Raw genomic sequence first — 21,803 nt, forward strand, 5'->3', positions numbered from 1 at the left:
GAGGGGCATGGCGAGCGGGCAGGCGACGGGGTGAGCGTGGACTACGCCTGAGGCGGGACCCACGTGGAAGAAAACAAGCCCGAAGGAGCGACCCGAGCACGCTGCAGGCCAGCCGGCGTGGCAGCCCCACCCGCTATGGGGGAGTGCGCCCGGGCCCCATCCGGCGGGTAGCGGGCGTGGCCGCGCTGGGTGGGCCCACCCTGCGTCCCGCGTGTCTCCGCGGACATGGGGAGGCAGGCGGGGAGCACCCGGGGCAAACCGGAGGGAAGGAAAAAATTAATAAAATCGGAAAATACGGAGTTGGCCCGTACGGGGATCGAACCCGCGACCTTGGCGTTATTAGCACCACGCTCTAACCAACTGAGCTAACCGGCCGCCGTTACGCCGTTTTCCCTCCCGGCGCTGCTCAGCCCGGGCCCGCCGGGGTGGGGGCGACAGGCGCAGCGGGGCACCCCCCGCCCCTCGGCAGCGCCGGGGCCGCGCGGGTGGGAGCACGCTGATCAGCTCGGCCAGAAACCACTGCACACACCCCCCCCCCGCAGAGGTGCGGCGCCTGGGGGGGCAACAACCACCCCAGGAGACGTTCAGGGAGTGACTCCACCGCTGAACAGGCGAACTCCCCCGGGTATTCTAGGATATTGCAGTTTCCTTTAATTAAAACGAAATAGTTACATGGGGCGTTTTATTTTGAAGCGCTTACACTTCTGGCTGTTTAATGCACTGTTAGGATCCGAGTTTGCATGGATAAATGATTCACCTTTCCTGTTTACTACATATGCAGCATTTAAAAGACCACTGTTCTTCTCAGCTTTGAGCCCCACAATCAATTATGCCCGTTTATCAAGAGGCGGACAGCGAGGAGCGGGGACATCTCTCCAAAACGCCGTTTTTTTGGAGACCGGCTGACTGCAGCTCGGTGAGAACACGGCTCAGCGGGAGCGGGACGGTCGCCCGGGTCCTCGCCTCTCCGTTTAGTCCTGCAAGCGGTGAAGCCCGCCTAGTTCACAGCTGCAGTGGCAGACGGAAACCACCAGGGACCAGGAGATCACCACAGATAACACCCTCCCCTCCCCACGGCTCGCCGCTCCCGGGGAAGGCGGGAGGGACCTCACCGCACACAGCGAGGCACGCGGAGGGAGATGCGAGACGCGAACACTCCGCCTTCCCACCGCAGCACCCGCCCGCCGGCGGAGGGACCCCGGCGCATGCGCGGCGCTTCCCCCCGCGCCCCGGCGGGGCGGTGAAGCCGCCTGTCCCTCCTCCCCGGTACGGACTGCGCATGCGTCTTGCCGGCAGGGTGGGCTGCGCTGCGCCTGCGTGGTCCGGCGCGCCACAGTGCCGATGGGCGTGGTCGGCGGGGCGGGGGCGGGGCTAGGGTCGGCGCGCGGGGCGGGAAGCTGGAGCCTGCGCGGTTGCCAGGGTGACGGGGACACAACATGGCGCGCTGAGGGCTGGGCCGGGAGGGGTTCGGCCGGCGGGCGCGGACGCTCCCTCTCCTCCCCTCGAGATCCGCAGGCGAGCGCTGGACGAACAGTAAGGGCGTGCGGGGAAAAGCAGCGGGCCCTGCTCGGTGTGGGGGCCGCGGGCAGGTGACCCTTCCTGAGGAGTGGCGTGGGCCGTGGCGCCTCGGCGGAGGCCGGCCGGCCCCGGCGGCCCGCGCCCCGCGGGGAGCAGCCGGGCGGGGGCGCGGTCGGTGCTTGTGCAGCCCCTGGAAGTGGCTGTCGCCGCAGCCCGCTCCCGGATCTCCCCACCGAGCCCGCACGTGGAAACGCTGGTCTCCCTCTGCATGTCAGCCCCCCTCTTCAGCAGGGCGTTAATAAACGTGTCTCGCTCCTGTGAAGCGGTAGCCCGGTTGTGTTCTGGTGTCTCCAAGTATTTTCTTAGAAATTGCTGTGTTTTCTCATTCTTTGTTCTGCAAGCCTTTCCTCCATTACTTAGCATCCTTCAAATCATTCCCTGTCACATCCTACCCATTTGGCATGTTTCTGAATGCAATAATTATGTGCCACAGCCTTGTGACTGAAGCTGAACTTCTTGTTGCTTGCTTAATTTATTTGGTTACATCTCTCATCCCATATGCATTAATGTCATACATAAATTTCATGGCTTTTTCTTTCTTAGTATTTCGGCATCTTTACAGGAAACTATCTACTTTAGGTTTTTATAATATCCTGTTTTGACTGTTGCAGTGCTATCTTTTCTGTCATTTTGCATTGGATTCTTTAATTCCAAATGATTTGTTTTTTGTGTGCTCTCTAGTTAAAGTAATGTGGGTATAGTTTTTGAATTCCATCACTTGCCTGTAATTTAAATTTACATTGTTCTTACTTTCCTTGGTCCTGTAGCCTCTTGCACATTAAATTGCCCTTCTTTTGGACAATTACTTCTCTGCCATTTTCATGGCCACTTTTTTTGGTATTAGACCAGTTTAGATTGCCACAATTTATTCTTCCTAACCTCTATCTGCTTTTTCACTAACCATTCTAAGCCTGAACATCTGTGTGCTGAAACAGAGGGGAGCAACGAAAGAGATTAGGTAATATCTAGCTTGTTAGAGATGCCATGAAAGAATTGCTAACGGGTGATTAGGTTATCTTTATTCTTTAATGTTATATGGAAGTGTAGTAAAACACTTCATTTCATTCTCAAAGCTTTCAGTCTTAAAATGTTAATAACATTTCTGCCATTATTCATCTTTGACTACCACAAATTCAGGTAAACCAACTGGTAATTAGTTTTGCTTTGTAGCTGTAGTAAGTTTCATAGCTTAAAACCGAGACGCTTTGACCCGATTGTTCCCTTTCAGTGTGTGTGTGAAGTCCCTTGTTTCGGTGTGATTTTTGTCACCTGGTCACTTGAAGGATCAGTTATGTGGTGCTGAGGGGGATTTTTAAGAATCTCCAGAAATCTTGGCTTGTGAACGCAAATTAAAAATTTGTATTAAATTGTTAATATATTTGAAATCGAAATTTTATTCCTTCTTATTCAGTGTAAACTTTTATGTTGTCACTCGTACAATGTCTGAGTTCCTTTCAACTTCTCATTAAACGATAACCAACTTGTCACATGATGGTTCTCATCTTCTCCCTAGAAGAAAAGCTCTCTCATCTTCAGAGACCTGTTTTGTTGAGAGTTTACACATTGATTTTATGTACCAAAAAGACATTTCAAATAATGCAGTTTTTGTTCCTGATTCTGCGCTTTATTCAATCAGTTGAAATTATTCAGGTCTTTGCTGTCACTCTTTTCACTGGATGGCTCTCTTAAGTGCCAGGTTGAAGCCTCAGTTGTTTGTTGTCTGTGAGGTTTTTATTTTGTATATATAGTATTCGGTTGTAAAAAATTAAAATAACAAACCTTAGACACTTACATGAAAAAAATCTTCAGTGCTGTAAGGGTGTTTTGAAGTATGTAAAGAATTAACTCGTCTTATGCTATTGGAACTCTTCGGTTTAAAATTTAAAAAAAAAATCAAATTCTTTTGAGCCTTCCACAGTCATCTGGACTTCTTTTGTAGGAGCAAAATACATGTACAGAAGACAGTATAAATAAGACCAAACTATATAAACATATACTATCTGAGTTCTTTATATATCTAAAAATATTTCTGAAAAGATTGTACAGTAATGCATTCCCTGTCTTTCTCTGCCTAAGTACTTTGTTTTATTAACACTTGTGGCTGGTATACCATAGATATTAAGATCTTATTTTCATTTCATCTAATTATTTTTTTTTTGTATGCCAGAGAATGAATTATTTGCATTTAAGAAAATAAAAATACGGGATTGCTATTTATTAGAATCAAAAACCAGGTCAGCAAAGAGCTGGGTTTTTTTACATCTGCCTTGCGTATCTTTTACCACAGGGACTGGCTCTGACATTGTATGAACATATAATGTAGCCAGTGTGCATCTGACTGACTGGAGAGCATCAGTTGCTACCAAAAAAATACTTTGACACTTTCTCTTTGGAATTCTGTAATGGTGGGATTTAAGTATTCTGAATTTATGATCTCAGTCTTATATTTAGCTGTTCAGATAGGAAATTAAAACTTAAGGTGGGGGTAGAGAGCACAGTGCAAAGTGTGATTTCTTCTGACAAAGCATGTTACTCAGTCACGTTGCTTAATGAACACCAAAGGGTAGGGATCACCTTGCTTAAAGAACTAATTGACCAGTTATCAAATAACAACCACATGAGTTAAACAGCCTCATGGTCTCTTCCCTTTTTTTGAGTCTCTGATAGAGATTATCTCGTTTACCCATAATGATTTTTAAATTCCGTTTCTGCTTTTAAAATAGAAATTGTCTATAGACACATATGTAAATTGTCTATAGAGTACATGAATCATGTCATTGACTTTAAATTACTCTGCTTTTTCCTATTTTTTCAAATTTAGATGGCCTAATTAGTTTATCATCCAGCATGATGGATAATGATTGGAAAACCTAAGCAGCAGGTGCTAAAAATGAGAAGAGCAACTGACAGTTTTCGCAGAAGTGCTGTTACTGTATTGGAGAGGGATTTGCGAGGGAAAGGTTTCTATGAATCAAAATATAAGCATTTGGATCACAAGGAAAGGAAAGACTTTTTTTTTTTTTTTTTTTAACAGAAGTAAGTGTGAAAGGTGGGAAAGAGAAAAGAGATGAAGACAACACAAATTGATTGCTAGTTGGAAGAGAGCGTTAGAGCGTCCCTGCCTAGGTCACTTTTCCCTCTGCAAAATTTCTTGGCAGGCTTTCCCCACTGTGAGGCTGTATTTAGAGTTGTAAATCAAACATATCTGGAAATCTTCTTGGACACAAAGAGCAACTGGCATGAAATGGCCCACATTGATGATAGTGAATTCTCTTATCTTCCAAAACAAGGCAGTAGGACAGAAACTGCTTTAGGAGTGACCTTAGAAGGAGTCCTCACATCAGGGTAGGAAGGTGCCTAGGACAGTGGTGGTTGTCACGGGCCAAATCCATGCCAGGGACTGTTGTCACAGTAACTAATACAGACAGCTACACTTCATTGAGTTTACTGCTGTTGACATAGCTTAGGACTCCTACAGTTATCCTGACTCCCATAAAGGGTTGAATATGATAAAAGAGGTTTCCTGCTCTGCCTCCCTCAAAATGACTGAGTTTTGATCTTTCTTAAATAATAAGACTGTGTCAAAAGCAACAGCAGCACAAAGGTAACCGGAATTGGGTTTTGCTCAGATGAAATTACGGGGAGAATTATCAAGGATAGAATCTGTAGGTGCTAAAAATAGAGGGAAACAGGAGAACAAAGTGGGTGAAGGGAACAGGCAGTGGGATTGGTAAGGAACAGCTAATCACAAAGCTGAAGGAGAATAAAAGAGTAAAGAAAAGAAATGTCAGTTCTGAAGGAAATTAGGAGAAGACTCAGAAATTAATATAAATAAAGCTTTCTTCATAATGCTTACGTGATATGCTCCGTAACTTAAAACTCTGCAGAACTAAAATTGACTGATTTTTACATCCTTTTGTTTAGTGCACTTCATTATTAAAGCCAAGCATTATTTTTGCCCTGGTGCAAAACTAATATCTGAATTTAATATAGGATTAAAGCTTTAAAATCAGCAACTGCTTTCCTTAAAAAAAAAAAAAAAAAGGCAAAACCAAACAAAAACACCCAACCCAAAACAAACAAACAAGCAAAAAAAACCCAACAAAACACCAAAACAACCAAAAAAAACCCACCCATGTTGGAACAATGACAAGACACTTGCTTTTCAAGATAATTTTATGTGCTCAGTACAATATAAGTACATTTTTTTGGGTGAAAGAAGCAAAGAATAAGTTCAGGTATGAGTTGCTAATGTGCTGCAGCAGAAAATGTATGAAGTGCTGTGTGCAGAGGCATCATGTCTCTGATCAAGGAGGTCATAGTTTATTGTCTAAGATACTTATATATCTATATCTATATATATATCTATCTTATGTGTTAAAAAACCACATTTATTTAAAAATTTTCCATTAGTCAGAATTTAACAAATCAAGTATGTCTTGATATGCAGTCTTCTTAACAATTTCTATTTTAAACAGACTGAAACAGTATATTTTTGGTTTTAGAATGTAAACCAGTTGGTAAGATAGGAGAGGGAACATTTTCTGATGTTCTGAAGACACTGAGTCATAGGGACGGAAAGTACTGTGCATGTAAACACATGAAGCAACATTTTGAAAGGTATGCATAATTAATCATAGTACTATAGAAACCCTTATTTAAATGCAGTGGGGAAAATGTGAAATTAAGACTCAGTGACTTTTTTGAATACACATGTATTAAAAAGGTTTGCATGTAGTACAGAAAGGGAACTCTGCTGCTGATTATGCAGGTTCTTCCCATTTGGCATTGAGGTTATTTCCATGAGTACTCTAATTGATGTCATCCACTGTCCTAAATGCTGCCTGGCCACTGGGTAGAGGGTGGATTGAGAAGAATGAGGACTAAATAGTTGATTTCTGCCTTTCCAAATGCACTGAATATACTTGTGCTGTTTTTCTTTTTGCTGTAAATAATAACAGGAGGAAGAAATGTGTCATTCTTCCACCTGGACAATACTTTTTTCAGTCTTACTTTAAATATTGTTTTAATGCAAGCTAAATACACTGTATTTGTACTTAGTCCGTGTATACCATTAGTTCTATTTCACATTTCCATTTTAATTACATCCATCAGCAAGATGCTGTATGGTCATGAAATAGATGCTTTTTATCAGATAGGAAAATAGGAGAGGGCTGTGTGGAAGTAGACATAGACTTGACGTCCCCCTCCAAATATGTAAGTGTCAAACACAGTGCCTTTTGGGTCACTGACTTTGTGTTCTCAGTGAAATATATTAAGTTCCTAGTGAGATCAGTGGGAGTGACACATTTGTACACAGGAAGTAAAATGGGACATTTTGCTCTTAGGTGAGATTTCACAGTGTAACTCAGTGCTTCAAAGACTGTGTGTTCAATAAAAAAAAGTATTCAAATATCTTGAAGTAATGTGGCTTCTGATTCTCTTTTGTGTTGTTAGAGAACTGTTGGTCCATTTATACATTATCTACAACCAATCAAATTGTCCAATTTACGACCAAAAGAGTATTTAAACTAGCTGCTTAACTATATCAAGGGCAGATGGTATACAATTCAGTGGCAGGGCATAACAAGAAGACTCTTATTTTTCATATGGCATGTTTAAAAAATCTTTCTGACCTTTAACCCTTTGATAAATTGACTGGCAAATGCTTTTGATGCAGTGAACTTTTTTAGCAACAGTTAACAGCGTTTTAAACAGAATCTGCCCATACAAGGTATTTCTCCTAGTTTCAAATTGGAAAATACGCATTTGGTGTTTAGCTTTAAGTCTGACTGAAAAGGCTTATGTGTTCTGATCTATTAAATAGTGAGCAAAGTTCTGTTTCCTGCTTCCTCCCCAGAGCTTCTGTAGCATGTAGTTTTGTTGTTTGTTAAAATCTAGGAGGGCAACGCAATAGTTAAACAATAGTTGAATTGTATCTATTTTTCATGTAAGAGGTTACCATCAGAACTTAATTGTAAATGTTAAATTTGGCAAGGCTAAATGGTCACTTTTGGCACCATGCTGAGCAGTAGTTGGAATGTACACTACACCAGTGCAGAATAAACAGTATCATACGTACCATGATGAAACACAGAATTCATCCTAGATGGCTCCTTGGCACGATAACTGATGTCTGGAGCACAATACATCACTACTTACCTTGTTTGGGTAAATCCAGCTACTCCAGATTGCAAGAAGGAGTAAAGCCATTCTCCTGATTACTGATTTGCTACACAAAGAAACAAAGCAGTCAAACAATTTATCAGGTCCTGCATTTGAAAATTCAATTACAGACTAAAGTTGAGTAGGTTCTGTCAGTCTCATGGCAGGGAAGAAAGACATTTATAATCCATTCCTGATTGCAAGTCAATCTTCCTCTTTTTAATCCAAATTATGGAACAAGTGATTAATCTGAGAGAAATACAAGCACTAAGGAGGCTGAGTCCACATCCTAACATCCTTTTGTTACCTTGTTCTGTAAGTATGGCGCATTCCTTTTTTTCTTCCTTATTTTATTTGAATGCTGTCCAGTAACTTTTGGGTCTAGAGGCAACCTGTAGGCACTTAACCAGCTTTTTATTCTATCAGAAAAAAACAACAAATTTGTCAAATTCTGAAGCCTTCATGCATTTTTTATTAAGAAAGTCTGATGTAACTTTCACTTTTTCTGGATCTCTTGCAGCAGACTAAAAATATTTCAACATCAGTATTAAAAGTACAGACTAGATATATTTGAAGCATAGCTAAACTTCATATCATGATATGTAATACTTGCTGATGATTTCAACCCATGTCCCATACCCAGTGAGTGCTTTAACTGCACAGCATCATGGCTACTGGAAACAGTATTTCGGTCAGACACACTCAGAGTTTATCTGCTGGAATAGGCTCTGGGACTTCAAGGATTTTGGTTTGATTTGTCAGTTTGAACTAAGGATCGAGGCAAACCATTTGGCAGTATCATTTCCTAGGCAACTTTACAGACATCCCTTTGCAAATAATAGAAGTTTAGATTCCTGCATTAGGCAGCAGCGTGGCTGTGAATTTGGGAAGAGATCACTCAGTGATGAAGTTGGGTTCCTTAGCCTCATTAAGCACTTAGGTGTCTTGTGGGGACGTGTTCTTGTCCCACAAAGAGATCAGGGTTTATGACAGCGTTTACTTCATTGCTGTGCATTCATCACTATGCAACAGTAGACATATACTTCATTATTCAAATGCTTGACACAAAACTTGTTGACTGCTCTAAAATATTTTTTTGCTTGCTCTTCAACCTGTCTTATTCCTCTGCTCAAGGCTCTGGTACTATACTGTTATTGACAGGCCTGCTTTCTACAAATATATATAAAGATGATAATCATGTCAGCAGCTTAGCTTTCTGGAATTCTCAGCTTCAGCTGCTGTGTTCTTAACGAAGTGTAACCCAGATGGCCAGCCAGCTCGCCTAGCTCTTTCTCAGTCTGTCTGCAAACTAAATTGAAGATTGTACCCTCAACCTTTTGCTGTCTGGGTTAATGGAACATTGCAGAGGGGAGGTACTTTAATGCAATTGTCACATGAGAATAAAACTGAAGACCCCAAGACATCTGCCTCTGCAGTGCAGTGAAATGGAAAATAGTGTCAGATGTATTATCATATCATGATAATACTTAAAACTGCTGTTGTCAGCAAAACACCCATTCCAGTCAGATATTTGTTTCCATGCAATAGAACACTACTGGTGACCTAACTAGAGAGTATTTTCATATATGGCATACTGGCTTCCCTATCTTTTATTGTAAGATTGTATCAGTTAATTTACTGGAAATTTCTTGATAGCAAATAGTGTGAAGTGCCCAGAAAACATGCCTTCAAATAACTTAATGGAGTAAATCAGTTAAATTTTGCAATGGACGCTTTGGATAGTATAACCTAAAACTATGATAGCTCAGACCCCAAGTTGGAAAAATTCTATGAGAAAGTATAAATTAAAAATGAAAATGTCCATTTTAGTACTGGTTAAACAAAGTGCTTTTTTTACACTGTGTGCAAATCAACATTTCTAGCTTAAAGTCTCTCAGTGATCAAAAGCTGTCTCCCTTTCGCTGATATGTGAACTTATGGACGTGAATATTTATGAGCTGATAAAAGGTAAGTATCATATGCTTAAGAAACACACAAACCCTTCTTGCATAGATCACAAAGTGGAATTAATTATTTTTCACTTGGTTGTTCACCATTACATATTATAAAATTCATAGAGAAATTTTGTGCCGTGCTGCTTTACTCTTTATTTCTTTCCAGTGCAATATATGCACTTGTTTAAGGCATGGATGGATGCATGCAGAAAATTTCTAATGCGTCAGGTCACTGGCCATCTCTTTCTGCAGTTAAACTTTACGTGAAAACGGGAAAACAACATTGACTGCAAACCAGAAAATAATTGCTTTATGTAACAAAAAGTACAACTTAAGCAGGTTCTTTGTTAGGTCAGGACCATAATGATATAACAAGAAAATAATTCCCGTTTGTTTCAAAAATTACTGAATCAATGAATAATGATTTTCTATTTTTATAGCTAGTACAAATGCCTTTTACCAAGTTTTCTCTATAAAATAACATCGTTGTCTGAAACCTCCAGTATTTAAAGATTCCGGAGCTGTTTGTTGAAGCAGATGGGTGACCATAAAGCTTAAGGAACAGTTCCTACAAAAAAAGTTTAGAACAAAGGCTGATTTAAAACCAGATCTCATATACACCCAAAGGAGTTGGATGCAACGAATGAAGGGGCACTTACCTTTAATTCCGTATTAAGAGAGGATTAAAAATTTGTTATGTCTTAACAGTTGGGAGATTCATTTAAATAACTGAGCATGCAACTGTCATTCAGTGTAATATAATAGATAAAAGACTTGCTCCCAAACATTACGTTAGTAATACTGAGTATTCAGATCTCTAAGAAAAGGATTAACCCTGTTCCTGACCTAGATAAGAATTTGAGGTTAAAATACAGTTGTTTGCTGATCACTGAAGCAGACATGAATATTTGCTGGTTTTAATAAGGCATTTTATTTTTCCAGGATAAATTTGATAAGTTGTAAAGTCAGAGTAACAGCATATAGGAAGGAGTTCTCATTGGATAGTTACTCCAGTGCATTAAAAGCAATCCTGCATCTTTTCTTCCCAGGAAAGATACTGTACTTCAGATATGAAAAGTTAGAATGTTTAGGTTTGTTCTTTAACTGCCTTTTTTTTTTTACCTCAGAGTATTTGCTTTCATTTGGTTACATTTCTCAGTGTTTCTCTCATTCTTTTCATGTGAAAAAGCCTGCTTTATTGAGCATTGTAAACAGATGGAAATTAGTCTTAATACTTTCAGTATGTTCTGCTATGTTTATTTAATTGTAAAATACAGTTTTTATCAAATTCAGGTTTTCCTGCTGCTTAGTTTTAAAAACCTCCTTTCTTATTACATGGTGAATCACTTCAAAATGAAATCTGTGTTCAATTGTAATCTGAAATGCTGCAGTTAGAAGTTATCTAAACATTAATCTGGGTCTACCTGAACTTCTATAAATTGCTGGTTCTTCTTTATGGATTTTGTGTCTGGACTGTGTTTCCCATGTTACAACGTCCTTTGTTCGCCCTGTACAAGCTGCTGGCACATGGGGTGGAGCTTGTCAAATCATAGAATAAAATGGGAAAATGAATAACAGATTCTTATGGACATTATAATAAGTAAAAAAAAAAAAAGGTATTTTGCTATTTTGAAGTATTGAAGTATTTAATTTGTGTCAAGTGTTTTGCATTTTTCAGAAAGTAATTTTGGAGTTTCAAAGTAGATGTGTTAACACCACGATTTCCTATGGGCCAAAGATAGTTTTTTATTTGTTTTCTGCCCCAAACAACTCTACTTCTGGTTTATTGCAAAGTCAAAAAAAATGTAACACATGGAAGTAATTTCAAGCAATAAATATGGCAAAGATTCCAAGTATGTAATTAAATTGGAAAATTAGGTGTTCTGGCTCAGAATTAAGATTATCAACTGAGTATATCTAGATAACAATGGCAAGTAGAAGGAGCTCCTTTTGAATTTTCAGCATTGTGATTTGAAGGAGGGCATTACTAATTTGTAGCACAATTGTGTTCATTATCAATGGTCTGTCACAAAACAGTTTTCAGAGTGTGGAAAAATAATTACATTTAAGGTGATTTGTAGTCTTTTGTAAATGGCTAAAGCATATAGTAATGTGAATGCTTGTCATTTTCTGACTACGCTGAATCTTGCAAAATTGAGTGTAGGTGCAGAACAACTTTAAAAAGCTTCAAGTTGGAACAATGTAGAGGCAAGAATGGTTTGTACAAAATTTTGTAATGAAGAAAAACTTGAAGCAGGGGTTGACTGAAAATTAATTTCTAATTTAACAAGTTGCATGGAGACACTTCTGTAATTATAAGAGCAGTTCACTGGAAGGCTACTAATGTGGGAAGTTTCCTTAATAAACTGACAGATTCATGTTATTTCAATCAGCACAAGGCCATTTGTTTTTACAGAAAGTCATAATACTCTTGCTGTTAATCTATAGTGGTATCACAAGTCATTTAATAATGGCAAAATAGTCATGCCTTTTGTTCAAATCAAGAACAGTTTGGTCATTTAAAGTGATGAAAAAAGTACAGCTCTGCGAGTGGTGTGGAAGATGCCTCGGTCAAAACCAATTTAGGCTCAAGTGCTGCTGCCTTATGATTTGCTTCATCATTACTTCCAACTAAGGTTTTTCTAATGATAAATCTAGGGGTAAAAGAGCATCTTCTCCAAATTTTACTAGTGACCTGTAATGAAAAAACAATTGAGCACAGCTTCATTTTATGAAGGCCTGATTTTTTAAAATACTAATAATAATCCGAGTTGGTTTGAATAGCTGCATTTTATAAAATCTTTTCTACTATAAATGACAAAAATCCTGATGTTGAAAACACCATTTATCTCTACTGGGGTAATAATACTACAATTCCCGATGTAAATGGCACTCCATTTCAAGTGCTTTGTTACCAAATCCTGCTCGGGGGATTATGTGGCTGAGCGGAGCGGTACTGTAATCAGGGAGGAACACCAGTCCCGCTGGCTGCTAGGACTTGCAGCCTCAATGAGTTAGTGTCCTGAGAATCTCCCTCCTCCTCCCCAGGCAATTACTCATGCTGCTGTCATCAGGGCAGATCAGTACCTGCTTTGTTTTTCAAAAATATGATCATTTCTGCCTCCGTGGATGACACTGCAGCATTACATAAAGGCATTACTGCAAGCTTAAAAGGCCTTTGGAGCCTATAAAAGAAAAAAAGCTGAGTAGTTACTGAATGGCTCTGAAAAATAGATAAATTTTATAACTGTCATTATTGCACAACGGCAATAGCAAGCTGAACTACATAGGTTAACCATTAATTTGCAAATCAAATGTGAATCACAGTTGTTTAAGCATTGCAGTAATTTGAGGTGATTGATATGAATGTTGAACCTTAAGGACAGTTACTTTGTTTAGAGAGGAAATTAGATGTTTAGAGGTGAAATACTGCAGTTCTGTTAGAATTTGGGGAAACAGATACTGCAAGAAAAACATGCAGTAAAAGCTAAAGCAGATTACAGACTGTTGAACTGACAGCTGAATTATTCTGGTGCATACTGAAATCTGAATTATGTCTGAAATTGAGTGGAAAATGTATTACAAATCTAGCTATAAATGACAGAAGTAACATAACTGAAAAGGCAGTATCAGTGCACTATTGGAAGCTGAAGAGTCATTTTTCTGTATTCTGTTGTTTGCTAAAAAGTATTTGTACGACTCGAAATTTAATTCTAGGAAGGAGAAAGCCATTACCTGGGAAAAAAAATCAAGAACTACATGTACCAGTTACAGAAACCTCTTGATTACATACAGGTAAGAGACCTGGTTGAGCAACAGCTTTACAGTAAACGTATCTTACATTTCAGGGTCATCTCTAAGCAGAGACACACAATGGTGTGGGGCAGCAAGCAGGCAGCCCGTGCTGCCTCCAGCCCCCAGAGGACCCTCTACACCTGCTGCTGGGAGCCCTCCTGGCTGGGGGGGCCCTTGCAGTCCTTTCCTAACGCTGGTGAGAGCAAAAGCAGAAGGTCTGGCCTCGCCCTTTCCCCGCTCCCACACCTGTGGCTGTTGTCTCACCATGGTTGCAAAATTCTGTTTTTTCACTGTGCTGTTGATAAGTTTGAAAAAAGTGTTAGTTTCTTTTTTTTTTTTTTTTTTTACGAGTAACTGGAAGCACTGATAATATTTATATTTTTACTGAATTCTTCTCTCTGGTGTGTTTATATTGGTACAGAAATGAGATATTTCAGAGCGATGTGAAACCAGAAGACATATTAATAAAGGTAATTAATTTTATATGAGCATATTTAACTGAAAGTGAAGTATATCGGTATTTTTTCTCTTTACCCTGAGAAGGTAATGCTTTTTAATTAATAAAAGTACAGTTTAAAAAAAAAAATACAGAGAGACAGTTACCTCTAATACCATATTCCTGATCTAGAGCATTGAACAAGCAAGTTTGTTTTTGGCTAAAGCCAGAAATGAATCAGGTGCATTACAGCCTGCATTTGGTCACTCCAGTCTAAAAACCTGTTCTTTATCCTCTATTAGTATATATTTTCCTTTCTGTGTTAACCTAGAAACGAGTGATAGAGTTCAGTTTTGCAGCTCTTTCTTTCTGCGTTCAATTCCTATGTTTAGTGGAAGTTACCTCATGCTCACTTTTGTATAAGTATTAGCTTTCGGAAGATTTATTTTCTGAAATCTATTTCCCTGACAAGTTTCAGAATGTTATTTTGCTAATGCCTGAAAAGCAAGGATTTCAAAATTTCACTTATGAAATTTTATTTTCTGGAGATAAATTTTTATTTTCAGTCTTAGAAGTGTACAGGAGTAGCCATTACAAAGAGAAGCCAAAGCCACCTATTATATCACTGCTGAACACAAGAAATCTAAGAAAATAACTTAATCCAGATGTCCTATTTAGCAGGCTTCCCTTCAGTAATAGTCCGTATGCTTCTCAATTAACTCTTAGGTCTTTCTTTTAATGATGTACAGAATGGTATTTGCACATATTATGGGACACATATATCTTAAAGCCTGAAGCTACTTGCTATTTAAATGCAGTTTTACTGCTATAATACTACCCCTGGGATTTCTGAAAGTGTATTCTTAAAGCAATCTGATTTCTTTTTCGATGACTACTTCACACGTTTAAGGAAAATCTTTGCTTGAATATTTCAGTGCTTATAATTTGTCAAAATACTTTATTTATTTTTGCAGCAGAATACCCTGAAGTTAGGAGATTTTTGGATTTGTAGGAGTATCTATTCTAAGTGGCCACACAGAGGATGTATCTCTACACACTAGTACCAGGCACCTGAACGCTTACTTACAGATGGCTACTATAATAGATACGGAGTGCTGGCTGGGTTTTGTATGAAATCACAAGGTATGGTGTTTAGTGGGGGGTCTTGCTTATTATTAACCACGAAAATCAAAGGTAAATAACTCAAATAAGGAGCATGTGGCATGGGTAATATGATATCCATGGGTTTGTGTAAGCTGCTTGTGTGATTAGTCTGTAGGGTTTATGAGGCAGTAATCCTGTCTCGTCTGTCACTCTCTTCACCCTATGGCAGGTTAGTAATAAAGCAGTGGGAAGTTCAAGAGAAAGTAGCACCAACAAACATTATTTACAGGTAAAATAACATTTTTGAACAGTTGGTTGTTTTGTTGGGGGTTTGTTTTTTTGTCCATTGGCTTCATATTTGAGTTTGGTAAAAATGTGTTTTCTCTGTGTTCTCTCTGAATAGAGCGTGGCTCATTTCCTGTCCTGAGCATCACTAACCACGCTCACAGTCTTGTTAAGGCACTTGATAGTAAAATTTTTCCCTTTTTTTCAACTTACTATTCTGCAAAAGCAGAGGACATTAGAGAAGACACTCCCTCTGATTTACTACTTCGATTTCTAATACAGTGTGTTTAAGACCATTGTGCTAGGACCTTGTGTCCTGGAATATTCTGAAGTTCGATTCTGATGAAGGAAGGGTTCAGGAAAACAAGGATTAAAGTCCTTTAAACTTTTCAAAGATGATGAAACTATAACTCAAAAAATTTGTTATCGGTCTTCAAGAAAAAGGGAAAAACAACCACCATGAGTATTTCTCCAATATCTTTGTGCCCTAGCAACAGCAGCAGCTCTTCTTTATTCTCCTCCCACACTGCTGTCTCTGATATGCAACCAGGAGTGATAACATTTGCTTTGCTTCTTTCCTCCTCCTCCACATGGCAAGTGCAGCTGCTGCCATCACTGTCACATTAAATGACAACCCTTATGCTTTGCCTGCTAACTTGTAGAAACAGTTCTACTTCGGTCAGAAAACTGTTAGCAGAAAAATCCCAAATGTAGCAGTTCTCTTGCAAAGTAAATTGGGACCCAGAGCTTTAAAAATGCCATGTTTTTCCATTTCAGTTTGAATCGGGTGAGCTTTGAAGATGGCAAGAAAATTACATGCTCCAAACCTAAGTTTTCTTAGGGCAAAAAACTTAAAGATATTTTCTCATCATTTTAGCTTAATGTAACAAATCTAATTCTTTGCAACCACTGCATATTTTCAGAGACCTGATAGATGTGTTCAGGGAGAAATGAGGGATGTTTACTGGAAATTACTGAATTAAAAAATATACAGTCTTGCAAGCTAAAGGAAGTTATGAACTGGTTTGATTCTTTTTAAGTGCATCTTGTAGTTTTTGCTGTTGAATGTTTGTGTAAGCCTTTATGCTTTACACCACATTGGTGTAATGAATTTTTAGTCTTTTACTCAGCCATACTTACCTCTAAAATCTTGGTCTCCCTCTTTCTGTTCCTTATAAATCATAGAATGGGTTGGGTTGGAAGGGACCTTAAAGCTCATCTAGTCCCAACCCGCCTTCAGGGCCCCCTTCCCCCAGCCCAGGGGGCTCCCAGCCCCGTCCAACCTGGCCTTGAACCCTTCCAGGGAGGGGGCAGCCACAGCTGCTCTGGGCACCCTGGGCCAGCACCTCACCCCCTGCACAGGGGAGAATTTCTGCCTCAGATCTCATCTAAATCTACCCTCTTTCAGTTTAAAGCCATTACCCCCTGTCCTGTCACTACATGCCCTTCTAAAAAGTCCCTCCCCATCTTTCCTGTAGCCCCCTTTAGGTACTGGCAGGTCCCTATAAGGTCTCCCCAGAGCCTTCTCTTCTGCAGGCTGAGTAACCCCAACTCGCTCAGCCTGTCTTCATAGAAGTGCTCCAGCCCTCTGATCATCTACATGGCCTCCTCTGGACCTGCTTGAGAAGGTCCATGTCCTTCTTGTGTTGGGGGTCCCAGAGCTGAACACAACACTCCAGGGGGAGTCTCGTGGAAGTGGAGTAGAGAGGGAGAATCATCTCCCTTGACCTGCTGGTCACGCTTCTTTTGATGCAGCCCAAGATACAGTCGGCTTTCTGGGCTGCAGATGCACATTGCCAGGTCATGTTGAGTTTCTCATCAACTAACACCCTCCCCCAGGTCCTTCTCCTCAGGGCTGCTCTCAATCCATCCCTCGCCCAGCCTGGATTTGTGCTGGGGATTGCCGTGACCCACGGGCAGGACCTTGCACGTGGCCTTGTTGCACTCCATGAAGTTTGCCTGGGCCCACCTCTCCAGCCTGTCCAGGTCCCTCTGGGTGGCATCCCTGCCCCCCAGCGTGTCACCACACCGCACAGCTTGGTGTCATCAGCAAACTTGCTGGGGGTGCATCGACCCCACTGTCCATGTTGCTGACAGATGTTAAACAGGGCCGGGCCCAGTGCTGACCCCCGAGGAACACCACTTGTCACTGCTCTCCACTTGGACATTGAACTATTGCCCACAACTCTCAGAGTGTGACCATCCAGCCTCTGCGATGCCAGTAAGACCGCAGCCCTGCAGGTGTGTACACATCTCTAGCTCCTCTTGTTTATTCCCCACACTACGTGTGTTTGCATAGAGGCATTTAAGTTGGGCCCCCAGTGAAGCTGATTTGCTGGCTGGAATCTTTTTGTGCTGCTCTCCAGGTGCTCTGCTGCTGACCCGTGATCCCTCTCCAGGCTCTGGGCATCTGTTCCTGGCACTGGCATCGAGCTTGTAGGGGTGGGATGGGTTGACGTTCACCTTCTTGGCAACGTTAGGTTAAAACCCTCTTCACCAGCTTGGTGAGCCTGTGACCGAAGATGCTCTTCCCTTTCTCTGACAGATGGACCCCAGCAGCCCCAGCAGCCCAGGTTTCTCTGAGTGAGTCCCATGGTCTAAGCAGCCAAACCCCTGGCTGAGGCACCAGCCATGGTTCCTGGATTACATTGTTGTGTGTGTGTGTGGATCGCACAGTTGTTCTTCAGTATGTTACAGTTTTACATTTAGAGACAGTACATTTTTGTGGTTCACACAGAAGCTACTCCCAACTGCTTGTCTTAATATAGCTGCACACCATGAGTCAGAGCTCTCCTTCCTCTATTCAAAGCTTTATGAAGATACTCAGAGAAGTGTGCAGCCAGCTGTTGGGCTGAATTTGCAAACAGTTAAAAGACGTTTACCCCATGTACAAAGAGGGCTGCTTTCAAGAACCATGTGGTGCTACTGAAGTGTTTCTTAAATTATAAGCTGAAGAAAATGTTCTGCTAATATGGAAAAAAGCAACATGTGAAAGAAACAAATGTTAGTGGACCTAACGTTAAGTCAGGTTGCTCTATTGTGATAACAGTGTTTTCAAGGACTGTGTGTGAATCTTATATTAACTGAGGATTGAGCTGAGGAACACAGTTCAATTACCAACTTTCCAGTATTGCTGCTTGCAGAGAACCTGTGTGTTAGGAATGGAATGTTTCTTATAAATACATATTTCTACATGCACACCCAGCAAAAGGGACAGCTTGACTCTGCTGTCTTAAAGCGAGGAAAACACATTGTCTTCTGGGATGTGCTGCTTCACTAGAAGAAAACACAATCCCGCATTCGTTGCCTTTCCCCCGGAAGGATGTTCTCTTTACATGCTTTACCCCAAACCTGGGATGAGGAGAGGGCACCTGCAGGTTTCTTGTTAATAACCCAAACTATTTCCATCCAAACATGGAGTTGTATTGAACTGCTGGTCACATGTTATTAAACTATCCACAAATGAATAATTCTGAAATGTGTCTTTCTCATAAATGAAAATTTATTTAAACGAAGTGGCAGCTATGCCACTTAAACTAGTTTAATTGTGTCTTCTCTAGTGCTAATACCATCTCTTACCTTGCAGTTTTCAGCCTCCTTCCTGGATCTAATGAACTGGACCAAATTTCAAAAATCCATGATGTTATAGACACTCCCACTAACAAAACTCACAAAAAGCTCAAGCAGTAAGTATGCATTCCCATAGTTATTAATTTCGTTGTTTAAAATACCCTCAGGTTAACTGTACAACTGTGTGCAATTTCTGCTCAGGGAGCCACCACAAAAATCTAATTCTGTTGTGATGGCTGCTGACTGAGGAGTGGTGTCTTCTCCCCTTACCCAGAGATAGTCACGTATTCACGATCCTTGTAGGCAGAGCAGAGGAAATCTGAGCCTGTATCAATCTCATCTGGCCTTTTATTTCCATATTATCTTTAAGACCAATGACAGAACTTGTTAGGAAAGAAAACTTTCTTTTTTTTTCCACCTATTACTTGTCCTTAATAAATGATTATCTTCACCTGATTTAGGTAATTTTTTTTCAGGAAATTGTAATTCTCTCTGAAGATGTATGAATAACTGTTTGTTCTCAACTTGCTTAACACAGGTCAAGTGTGAGTTTTGATTTCCCTTCTAAAAAAGGAAAAGGAATACCTCCTCTTGTGCACAGTTTGTCTCCCAAGGGCTTCTCTCTTCTCTATGCAATGATAAAATATGACCCTGATGAGAGAATTGCTGCCCATAGAGCATTACAGCACCCTTAGCTTCAAGAATTCTGGCAAGTGACTTCACTTCAACCTTGAAGACTAAAATTAAAAAGCGGGGGGAGCGCTGTGTGCTTGTTATTTAAAGTGACCTGAAATGCAGTTTGCTTACAGTGCTAGTACTCAGTCTGCAATACAGTGAACGTAATTCTTTGCGTTGAGTCCAAACTTCACCTAAAACACAACTGAAGTTTTTTTTCTTTTTTCCCCAGACTTTTTAGGGCACTTCATACACAAGCCTCGTCCATGCACAAAAAATTAAGATTACTAGGAAATACAGCAGGGGGAGTACCTCTGCATTTGTGGCAAATTTCAAAGGCAAGTCAAAGACTGGTAATATTTAAGTGAAAGAATTGTCAGCCCATTTAGAGAAAGTAATTTTTGTGGCACTGAGCTTGTTAGCTAGAAACAAATGTTTTGCTTAAACTGATTACTTGGTTTTATTCAGGCTGCCTAAGCACTGATCTTTATGTGGTGGGATGTAGTTCCCCCTCTCCCTCTGAAGCCCTGAAACATGATTGAGAATTTAGAAGCTGTGATACCACATAATCTCATCAGTAGACTCTTGTCAGTTGCTTTTACTTAGAGGGTCAGTTCCGTGGGTTTTTTTTTAAATATCATCATCCTCTTTTTGCTGTTTGCCTTTGAGTTAAAGAGTTTTACAGATGAAGTTGTAGCAGGCCTTCAGTCTACTTTTTGAGGTTTTTTTTAAACTTAATCATCCTGTATTTAGATGATATCTGGGAATATCTTAAACTTGTATTTGTAAATCGAAAAATTAAAATCTGATTAAAAATCTGGCAAACTAGAATTTTGTTTATATTCAAGCTATGTGAAAAATACTCAACATACTCTTAAAGGTTCACTGTATCTGCATGGTGAGATAGAAGCTAGTACTACATGAAAAACTCAGATACAGGTTTTGTTCAAAAAACCCAAATTACAGTAGCAAAAAAAATATATATAGTAATTATTTTCTGCTGGGCATTTAACCTTGAAAGCATGAACTCTCCTTCCATAAGAGCAACCACTCTTTCTACCAATTTAGTTCTGGGGTTCATCAGTGTAGGCTTTGTAAGATCTTTCAGGAAAAACTGCAAGAAACATCAAGTGAGGAAGTAATTTTTAGAAAATAATTTTCTAAAGTAGTATTTGGCTGAGGCTTTTTTTAAATTATTATTTGGATTTGATTTTTTAATTTTATTCCTTAAGATGTTCTCAGAAAGAAAATGAATCTTGTTTATTTATTTTAAAAGCATTCTCTTAGGAGAGTCCAGGAAAAAAACAAAACAGCAACGTGGACCTCCTTGTCAGGAATTACCAAAATTAAATCTGGAGTAGTCAAACTGACTTGCTGTCCCCGTCCTACATCGCGTCCAGTTCTCCAGGTGCCCAAGGAAGGAGCGAAACCCCCGTGTTAGTCTGGTAGATTTATTGGATGGAATACCGAGTTACAGACTCTGACTTGCTCATTGAAGTGTAACAGCAAAATGTGTTTTGGAGGGTGTATTTCAAACTTCTGTTGTTTCCTCAACAGTCTGAGAAACAGAAGGTACTTAAGTCTCCGCTGAGACATCTCCGCTTCCCTGCTGCAGAGCAGAGCGGAGGTTACTGACCGCCTGGTGAAGTATTTGCAGTGTGAGGACAAGGACTGTGCAGTGAGGGAGACCCAATCTTGTTTCCATTGTTGGAGATCTAACGTCAGTGCCTTATTTTGTGTTCCTCTGACAGTTTATAGGAAAACCCCCGAGGGTGCTGAGGGCTGCCTACCTACCGGTTCAGAATTCTAGTCCTGACGGATATCCGCGTTTCATTAAAGCATTGTTCTGGCAGAGCTTAGAGAGCACTCTGCATTGAACTTCCTTCATATTCTTCCTTTTTAGAACCTGATGGAGGAGGTTGGTTAAAAATAACGTGAAAGGATTCTTTGAGCTTCAGTATTAGTAATGGAATATTATCTACAAAATATAAGTTTTCATATTGTATTATAAATGACAGCTAACTTTTGGATATTTTTTAGACGTAGAAGATTTTTATTTTTCAGTCAACTCTGAAAAGTATTCACCTCTTGTGTTCAGTAACCTCAAGTTTTATTGAGAAGGTGCAGATTATGCAATCATATGAGAGTTGATTTTGATGCAGTTTCTGCAACTGCTGAGTATTTTTATATAACCATAATTAGCTAAAAGCAACTTTTTATCTGATTCAAAAGCAAATGAA

General features: G+C 40.3%; 1 protein-coding gene, 1 long non-coding RNA gene and 1 other non-coding gene across 3 annotated transcripts; 2 read left to right on the top strand and 1 right to left on the bottom strand.

The window, feature by feature from the left end:
- Positions 1–7: 7 nt before the first annotated feature.
- Positions 8–20,722, top strand: MOK (MOK protein kinase). Its single transcript, XM_042799009.1, is given in 8 exon segments — positions 8–30; positions 1,420–1,533; positions 10,641–10,775; positions 13,416–13,493; positions 13,915–13,963; positions 14,904–15,072; positions 18,905–19,004; positions 19,427–20,722. Coding segments are annotated over 8 exon segments (825 nt in total). The 3' UTR covers positions 19,584–20,722.
- Positions 302–375, bottom strand: TRNAI-AAU. The gene has a single exon. It is a non-coding gene; the product is annotated as a tRNA-Ile (tRNA).
- On the top strand, positions 17,380–18,788 carry LOC116958872. Its single transcript, XR_006165920.1, has 2 exons — positions 17,380–17,559; positions 17,685–18,788. It is a non-coding gene; the product is annotated as an uncharacterized LOC116958872 (long non-coding RNA).
- Positions 20,723–21,803: the final 1,081 nt, after the last annotated feature.

This window comes from Tyto alba, unplaced genomic scaffold (assembly GCF_018691265.1).
Source record: "Tyto alba isolate M040663 unplaced genomic scaffold, T.alba_DEE_v4.0 Super-Scaffold_29, whole genome shotgun sequence".
In the NCBI taxonomy this organism is placed as follows: domain Eukaryota; kingdom Metazoa; phylum Chordata; class Aves; order Strigiformes; family Tytonidae; genus Tyto; species Tyto alba.